The 9,883-nt window shown below is 35.0% G+C and overlaps 1 protein-coding gene across 1 annotated transcript in view; it reads left to right on the top strand.

The window, feature by feature from the left end:
- LOC128019497 (myoglobin-like) overlaps positions 1 to 697 on the top strand; it is a 3,005-nt gene extending 2,308 nt beyond the window's left edge. Inside the window, exon 4 of the mRNA XM_052605500.1 lies at positions 1 to 697. This exon is cut by the window's left edge and continues 89 nt beyond it. Coding sequence (XP_052461460.1) covers positions 1 to 52 — 52 coding nt within the window. The 3' untranslated portion in view covers positions 53 to 697.
- Positions 698 to 9,883: the final 9,186 nt, after the last annotated feature.

Raw genomic sequence — 9,883 nt, 5'->3', positions numbered from 1 at the left:
CATCATCCATGACATCGATCGCTACTACAAGGAGATCGGATTCGATGGTTAAATGACACGCTGAGCGTCACAAACTCAGCGGGATCATAGAAAAAGTGCTTGTCTTATTAATGCCATTAATGAATAGAAGCTACTGTGCATCTAATATGAATAAAACTATCCAGAGTAAACAATGCAACTGTGTTCAGAGATTTTTGTCAGGGCAGCGCCATGTTAAATTTTGTCGGGAATGAAAAAGAGTCTGGAGCTGAAGTACTGCGTGTTTAATGAATTGACAACATGCTGATCATTCAACGTTAAACTTTCAGTAGATAAAACTCCACAAACTGTTTTGAAAGTTGTGAAAATCACGTGATCTTTCTACATTGGTGTACAGTCCCTCACAGCCTCGATTTCACCCTCGTTAGATTCAGAATGATGAAGGTCAGCTGGAATGAGCAGAGAGCCAATCACGTCAGGTTTAGAAGGTCAGCTGATCTGATGATGTCATGATGTTGACCGCAGAGTCTCAGGAGGAGCCTCGGATTAGTTTGACTTCATTTGAATTACACTTGAGTGATTGCACATGAATAAATTTATTTTTAATTTTAAAACTTGCTTTGTCTCACTATAATTAATCTGCATTATAAATAATTAGCTTTGCTTTTGTAAAGCAACACTTAGTAAATTAATAAATGTCACTTTTACTGGCAGAAAACTGAATTGTGTGCCTTTATTTGTCATTTGTCAAAAGGAAGTGTATTTTAAAAATGAATTACAACTAAAATAATTTTTCATTGCAGATTTTTTTTTTTATCACAAAAAGTAATTAGATATTAACTGAATTATAGCTGCAGTATGATTCCAGGCTAATAATAATAATAATAATCATCATCATAGTATACAAATATTACGGGGAAAAAGATGATCAGTTAATGGACTTACAAGACTGTATTTATGTTTCTTGTAGGCCTGTTTTACATTATGGATTTTATGTAACATTTATTCATGATAAACTTCATTTAAATGCATCACATGTAATACAGTAGCCAAGGCCTATCACAGCTAACATCATTTTGTTATAAGAACATTCTCCAAATATTCAGTGTTGGTTCTGGTAACATAAAAAAATTCAAAAAAATTTCTTTATCTTAGAGGAACATTTTTAAAAGGTATGATGTTTCTCAAACATTCTGTCAACTTAATTTTGATTAAAAAAATCAACATTCAAGGAACCTTGATTTGTAACATTAAAGCTTAGTATTAAGTTCCTGAAACATTATTTCAATCATTCAAACATCTGCTGTGAACAAGCACTGGAAGAAAGAGAAATAAGAACACAAACTACAGCTTTCTTCAGCCACAGCCTTAGATGAACGGAAGATAAAATACATTACATCTCTCAAGATCTGATTAAACAACTCCCAAGCTTCACTTACTGTATTACTAAGCAGACTTTGTTTCTTTCAGACTTCTATAGAAAGTTCTTATCAAGAATTAACAGATGTTTAAAATTTGATGTCTTATGGAAAATGTTTTGTTTGTCACCATCATGGGGATCAGTGTTTGTCAGTCACTCCAGTGGGCTCTTGACCCTTTACTTTTTTTTTTCTTCTTCTTCTTTTTTGCAGCATTACGTGTGTTTTCAGAAAACATTTCTGCTTTGATTAAGCAGTACAACATGTCTGTTTTAATCACAGACAAATTTTAGATTGAAGTAGTTTCAATGATCATTTTTTTTGCACTTGCTGAACTAAGGAATTAAAATGTTATTAAGAGATTTAAAACTCAACCAAAATGATTTTTTTTAAATTAGCACTGTAGAAGCTAAATGTTGATGTCTGTGAGTGTATAAATACTGTCATTGTTAACGTTTTGCTTATAACATGTTTTGTTTCATTAATACAATTACAGACATCAACATTTGGTTTATGAACAACAATGAACAACACAACAATGGTGAAATGCTTCTTGCCAAGAATACACTGCTGCTTTTTTATTTTTATAGTAATCATTGTTGATGTTTGTATGATGAGTTCTGGTGTCTAAGTGTGTTGTATTAAATTCTTAAATAGTTTTGGACAATCTTACCAAAATTACAGAAATGCTATAAATTGTTGTTTATTGTTATTTTCACATTCGATCTTATTACTTTTTTAACATTTCAATTCCAAAAGTAAGCAAAAAATGTTCTTTAAACAACTTTAATGCAGTCATTTGCCTTTCATTAAAACATACATATTGAGTTGCTTTGTGAATGCAGAAATGTTTCCTGAAAACACCTGAAATTGAAATAGCAAAACAAGAAATCAAGAGCCCAACTAAAAACAATGATCCCTATGATGGTGACCTCAAACAAAACATCTAAACCTCTGTGAAATCTCAATAAAAACTTCTGTAGAAGTCTGATATAAGTAAAGTAAATCTGCTTTGTAATACTGTAGGTGTTGTTTGTGGAGTTGATCAGATCTTGAGAGATTTCATGTATTTTATTTTCAGTTCATCTAAGGCTGTGGCTGAAGAAAGTTGAGTTAATATTTCTCATTCCTTTAGTGCTTGTTCACAGCAGGTGTTTGAATAATTGAAAGAATGTTTCAGGAACATCATACTAACCTTTAAATAACATTCTATTAACATTAAGGAAACTGAACATATTTATGTTCATGGAATGTTACAAATCAATGTTCCTGGAATGTTGAAAGAACATTTGAGGAACAACATATCTTTTAAAGACGTTCCTCTAACGTCATGAAAACTGGAAATTTTTAATGTTCCCAGAATCAACACTGAATATTTGGAGAGCGTTCTTATAACAAAATCCCGCTAGCTGGGATGGTTAATATAATAATTTCTTAATTCAAAATAAAATATTAATGAATCCATCTTTGATAATCCCTGTTAACTATAGTCACACATGATATGTTTATGCATTAAACTTATTGCCACAAGAAAAATGTTATTCCCTCACCATAAGAATGAGCTTTATTTATGACATTGAGACTCTTACACTTTGCTAAACCTTGACCTCTTGTTTATATTACTCTGTTGACAAGTATTTCCCACCACGGGCTGATCTGCAGCAGTGCACAAATACACATGCTTGTGGACATGGTCACTTGCGCTTCTACATCCCTCTCAAACCTCATTCCAGGACGTTTGTGGACATGACTGAAGACACAGAGGTTTCTTGCACAGCAGCTGCTATTTTCTTTTACTTTACAGTTGTGTTAAGACACATATAATGAGAATGAGTGAAGTTCTCCAGCCGGGTTTGTCTCTTTGACACACCAGACGTGATAACAGTCACTTTCATATAGTATCTCCAGTAAATGCCAGCCTCTCTCTCTGTCTGACTTCAGTTGAGCATTTGGAGACCTGCATATCAGAAAGCTTCACATAACATCATACATGCACACACACACACACACACACACACACAAATATTTGTTTAATAAAAATAAAATATTTCTGTTTGCAAATAAATGGAACACTGTGGATACTGTTTATATATATAGTACAGACCAAAAGTTTCTCATTCAAAGAGTTTTCTTTATTTTCATGACTATGAAGGCATCAAGGGCTATTTGAGCAAGAAGGAGAGTGATGGGGTGCTGCGCCAGATGACCTGGCCTCCACAGTCACCAGACCTGAACCCAATCGAGATGGTTTAGGGGTGAGCTGGACCGCAGACAGAAGGCAAAAGGGCCAACAAGTGCTAAGCATCTCTCGGAGAACTCCTTCAAGACTCTTGGAAGACCATTTCAGGTGACTACCTCTTGAAGCTCATCAAGAGAATGCCGAGAGTGTGCACAGCAGTAATCAAAGCAAAAGGTGGCTACTTTGAAGAACCTACAATATGACATATATTCAGTTGTTTCACACTTTTTTGTTATGTATATAATTCCATATATAATAAAAAAAAACGATGAAAATAAATTATAAAAAGTATATTAAACACTGTATTGATGGATTCAAATTAATAAATAATTAAATACATAAATAGAGTAACTAAATATATAATAATGAGATTAAAACAAACAAGTAAACTTAGATTAAAATATAAAGAGTTTAAAATAAATAATAGATTACAATGAATAAATATGATAAATATATTCAAATAAATTAATAATTTAAAACCTATACAAATAATATTTTATACAAATTTATAATATCCATTTCCCCAGTATGAATTGGGGTTTTATTCATGAAAATATATAGCAGCCTTGTTTAAATTATAGGATGGGGGTCTCTCAAATGAGGATGATCATGTTTGCAGTATTTGGCAACTAAAAGATTAAAAAAAAAATGTGTTTGTATACAAATAAACTCATACAGTATGGCAATTGTTTAATTATTTGTGTTTTTCTATTAATAGAAAAACTAAGATAAATATCTGAGACAAAGATGGCAATGAAATGAAAGTCTCTTGAACAAAAACAAGAAGCAGCTTCTGTTCACCGAGAGTTTCCTCTGAGCTCTACAATCAGCGCATCTGTAATCATCAGTTTGATGTGTTTCTCTTCCTCAGTACCTGCATTGTTCTGTGTGTGTGTGTGTGTGTGTTTGTAAGGGAGCTCAGTGTCCTCCTGTATTACCTGCTGTGAGAGGAAGAGGCATGGCAGGAAATCTGAGATATCTGGAGCTCTACAGAGAGACACACACAATTCAAACTCACAGTCAGCTCAGAATAAGGCTTGTTATAGCCAAGGCTTTTGATGATAATCTCATCAAACATGAAGCTGATCACGTACACTCAAAACACAGCAACACTGAAATAATAAATTATAAGCACGCAAAAAAATCTCTAAAGGGGTTGTGGATGTGACATGGCATCTCACAGAATAAAAATAAATATAATTAATATTGTTGTTATTTACCGTGCTGTAAATCGTTTAAACATTTATTTGTCCTGTATAAACGGTTGTTAAAAAAAATATGCAGTGTTAATCTTATTTTTATTTTTTCGAGCCAAATGTCAAATTCTCCTATGGTGTTACAGTCCCAAGTATGGTTAAAATAATGGTAAATTAAAACTTTTATGAATTAAAAAGAAAAGCATAAAGCATTAGTAAATTGCAATGATGGGTTTTGCAAACTCTAAATGACGGGTTTATGTTAATGTCAATGACACCATAAGACAAACTTATAAAGTTCATTAAAAATGTAAAAAAATAGAAATACACATTGAAAGAAGTGACGAAGCTAGTGAACCTTTATATTTTCACAAAGATCAGACGTCACACTACATGTGAATTTCTTTTTTAAAAATGTTTTTTTTTTAACAACAAAAAAACAAGCTTTTTCTATTGCCTACGACCAGTAAAAAACTACCAACAGAGTTGTGCTTGATCACACAGATCAAATTTTTACCACATTGTTGAGCAGTTACTCATTTTTTATGTGTTGTTGCGATGGCATTGCTGAGACGTTGCTAGGTTGTATTAGTCTTTTTATTTAACATCTCTCTGTGGTTGTGATGCGCTCTATGCATCAGGTCAATTTTATTTTTATAGGGATTTTTACAATATAACACAATATCAGTCTGTTGCTAGGTGTGTTCTGAGTGATTCTTAACATGTTGCTAAATGGTTGCTGGAGTTTTCTGGATGGTTGGTAGGGTGTTGCTATTTTAACAGTTTCTACACGGTTGCTAGTGTTTGCTGGCGGCTACAAGGATGTTTCTATGCAGTGGCCACAGGTGTTTTCGACATGCTGCTGAGTCACTGCTAGAACTTTTGTTGTGGTTTTTAACACGTTTTCTGGATGTTTTCTGGGGTCTTGCTTTGCAGCTACGAGTCGCTCCGTGGTATCAAGTCAATTTACCTGTCCATGTGTACGTGTGTGCAGAAACGCATCCTCTGCCGGTCTCTCAGCATGTGAACACACACACACACACACTGCATTATTCAGTAACAGAATGTCTGTTGGGACAAAGGCAGGTATCTGGAGAGACACTGCACTGTAGATGTGTTTGTGAAGAGATGCCAGCAGAGGAAATCACAAAAAGCCCCTGAGAATGAACTAAAACAGTGTTTGAGTCTATTCAGTCTGTGTGTGACCACATGAGAAAAACAGACCTATCATTTTGTACAGTACTTTGATGACTTTTATAGATGAAGCCAAATATGGAATGTCTTTCCTTAAGGTTGGAGATTTGAGCCCAATTCAAGAGCGCCATAAAAGTGTATTTTACAAGAACAATAGAAAGACAATAAAGTTATATGAAGTTGGCCTCTGCGTGACAGTCGAAGTGCTCTGAGGGTCTGTGGGGTAAGAGGATATCCGGATTTGACCCCGTGTGTGAAGTGGTCAGTGAGGAGACTGTCAAATGAGGTCATTCACGACTCGAGAGAGAGAGGGAGGGAGGGAGGGAGGGAGAGAGAGAGAGAGAGAGAGAGAGAGAGAGGGAGGGAGAGGGAGAGGGTGGGAGGGAGGGAGGGAGAGGGAGAGAGAGAGAGAGAGAGAGAGAGAGAGGGTGGGAGGGAGGGAGGGAGGGAGGGAGAGGGAGAGAGAGAGAGAGAGAGAGAGAGAGAGAGAGAGAGAGAGAGAGGGTGGGAGAGGGAGAGGGAGAGAGCACAGGTAAGATGCCAGAAAGCCTTTTTGTCATTTCTTCGCAAAGAAAGTCCTTTATTCAGGACTCAGGTTACCGATAGGATTGGTTTGCAACAGGTGAGGTTGTCATAGAAACACAAGGGAGTGTCGAGGGAGAACAGAGAGCATTCTGGGACGAGGTTACTGTGGTGCACCAAAAAGAGATGAACAGGGTTATTATAGTGAACTGAAACTAAACCCGTAAAATATTTTTTAATATTTAATATTTAATATAATAAAAAGTGTAGAATAAATTTATATTGTCAAAAAAACACAGCCCATTTTCATTTAGTTTAACTTAACATAAAAGGCCTTTCTCACACAGAATAACCTCCTTGACAGCAACCAATCTGGCTTCAGAAGTGGACATTCAACTGAGACGGCCTTGCTCTCAGTTGTTGAAGCTCTAAGACTGGCAAGAGCAGAATCCAAATCTTCAGTACTTATCCTGCTTGATCTGTCTGCTGCTTTTGACACGGTTAACCACCAGATCCTCCTATCAACCCTACTGGCAAAAGGCATCTCAGGAACCACACTTCAATGGTTTGAGTCTTACCTATCAGATAGATCCTTCAAAGTATCTTGGAGAGGTGAAGTGTCCAAGTCGCAACATCTAACTACTGGGGTGCCTCAGGGCTCAGTTCTTGGACCTCTTCTCTTCTCTGTCTATATGGCATCATTAGGTTCTGTCATTCAGATACATGGGTTTTCATACCACTGCTATGCTGATGACACTCAACTCTACCTCTCATTGCATCCTGATGATCCGACGGTAGCTATTCGCATCTCAGCTTGTCTAACTGACATTTCTTCCTGGATGATGGACCATCACCTTCAACTCAACTTTGCCAAGACAGAACTGCTTGTGATTCCAGCAAACCCTTCGTTTCATCACAATTTCACCATCAAGTTAGGCATATCAACCATAACTCCTTCAAAAACAGCTAGAAGCCTTGGAGTTATGATTGATGATCAGCTGACTTTCTCAGACCACATCGCTAAAACTGTCCGATCCTGCAGATTTGCTTTATTCAACTTCAAGAAGATCAAGCCCTTTCTTTCGGATCATGCAGCACAACTCCTTGTTCAAGCTCTTGTTCTGTCCAGGCTAGACTATTGCAATGCCCTCTTAGCAGGTCTTCCAGCCAATTCTATCAAACCTTTACAATTAATTCAGAACGCGCAGCAAGATTAATTTTTAATGAGCCAAAAAGAATACATGTCACACCCCTTTTATCAATTTGCACTGGCTTCCAATAGCTGCTCGCATTAAAATCAAGACATTGATGTTTGCCTACAAAACTACCACTGGCTCTGCACCCATTTACCTAAATTCGTTACTTCAGACTTATGTGCCCTCTAGAAGCTTGCGTTCTGCAAGTGAACGTCGCTTGATTGTGCCATCCCAAAGAAGCACAAAGTCACTTTTACAGACTTTTAAATTAAATGTTCCCTCCTGGTGGAATGACCTCCCCAACTCAATCAGAGCAGCTGAGTCCTTAGCCATCTTCAAGAATCGGCTTAAAACACATCTCTTCCATCTTTATTTGACCCTCTAACTTTAGCACTCACTATTCTAATTATATTCTTAAAAATATAAAGTAATTTTATTTATTATATTTAAAAGCCCTTGCTACATATACTGTGTTTAAGATAACTGAGACTTCTCATAGCACTTATATATCATTGATCTTTTGCTGATTTTGATTGCTTCCAATTTTCTAATTTGTAAGTCACTTTGGATAAAAGCCTCTGCTAAATGACTAAATGTAAATGTAAATAAAAAAACTAAAACTGAAATAAATGTGAATAACATCTATATAGACATTATATAAAAAAAAATAAACAAAACAATGTAATAAAAATGACTAAAACACACACCAAAATGAATAAAAAGTAAATGAAAATTAAGATGAAAACAGAAAATATAAAAATAAAATATCAATAGTTTAATAGCAATATTAATAGGAACTATAACAGCATCTAAAATAACACTGGAATAAAAAGCATATTTATCTCACAAATCATGGTTTAACTTTTATAGCTGTCAAAACATCAAGAAAAATGCTGCAAGACATTCCCAAACCATATAAATATTTTTGTTTACGTAATTATTGGATGTTAGGATATTTTCGGGCAAAAACAATATTGATTTATAGGTTCAGTAGTCAACATTTTTTTTGACACATTTACTATTTTTTTTTTTAATTATTTTAGAATAATATTTAAGTCATTAAAACTGGGAAAACATGGGAATGATAATAATAATAATAATAATAGTAAAAAACTAGTATATCAAAACTAGTATTATACATTTTTATGAGAAACATGATTCATTAAAAAAAAAAAAAACTTAAAAAAAAAGAACATAAAAACAGTAGTCATTTGTTTAAAAAAATATATATTATTTTATTTCTAAATATTGTTAAGGGATGGTAATTTGTGGAATGTTAGAAATGATTCATTCGCTGCCCAATGGCGCCCCCTGCTGGATCGAAGGTTTTATTAACTCAGTACAAGTGTTAACAATAAATGCTGGGCAGCCATAAAAACACACAGTAAATAATAAAGACCCATGTATTTGTGTTGTTATGAGACAAGCTGACGCGCGTTTCTCACGAGCACAGTGGAGGTGTTCAGCTCGAGCACTATAGTACTATAATATACTATAGTACTATAGTATAGCACAGATGAGTAGAGATTTATTTGTTTGCATGTTTACCGAGAAAAAAAAACCTCCTCGCGCTTATTTTTCAAAGTCGACACGCGTGACGTCACACCGCGCCACAGAGCGCGCGCTGCTGCCCTTGCGCGTAGCCGCGTACAGAAACCGCTATGACCTTAAATTATTGATCTCAAACTTTTAATTTCGTTTTTTTGAGAGATTTTATTAAAATGTAAATTTGAAAAAATAAAATTATAATAATAATAATATATATATATATATATATATATATATATATATAAAACGTTCATATAGCCAATTTGTTTTTTCCTAAGAGGTCTGTATCTCACTTATGACATCAGTGAGGTTTGCCAGGTTTTCACAACAGAATCCTTAAATTGCTTCTTAAAACTAGCCCGATCGCAATCCAGGGGCTAACCGCGGAACTGTCAATGTGATGTTTAATTAATTTCGTCAATTAATGAATGAATTTAGATGTAACGTCACACAGCATTTTAAGTGTGGTGGTCTCCTGATACTGTAACACACTTTTGTTTCATTGCAAACACTGGTATTTCCTTGCAGGAAATTCACATTTCAGCAAAGGCAGAAAAAAATGTATTCAAATGAGTTCTCAAGAAGACTGAA

This window comes from Carassius gibelio, chromosome A1, assembly GCF_023724105.1.
Source record: "Carassius gibelio isolate Cgi1373 ecotype wild population from Czech Republic chromosome A1, carGib1.2-hapl.c, whole genome shotgun sequence".
NCBI lineage: Eukaryota > Metazoa > Chordata > Actinopteri > Cypriniformes > Cyprinidae > Carassius > Carassius gibelio.
The sequence above is the reverse complement of the archived record's forward strand: the minus strand, read 5'-3'. Positions and strand labels throughout refer to the sequence as shown.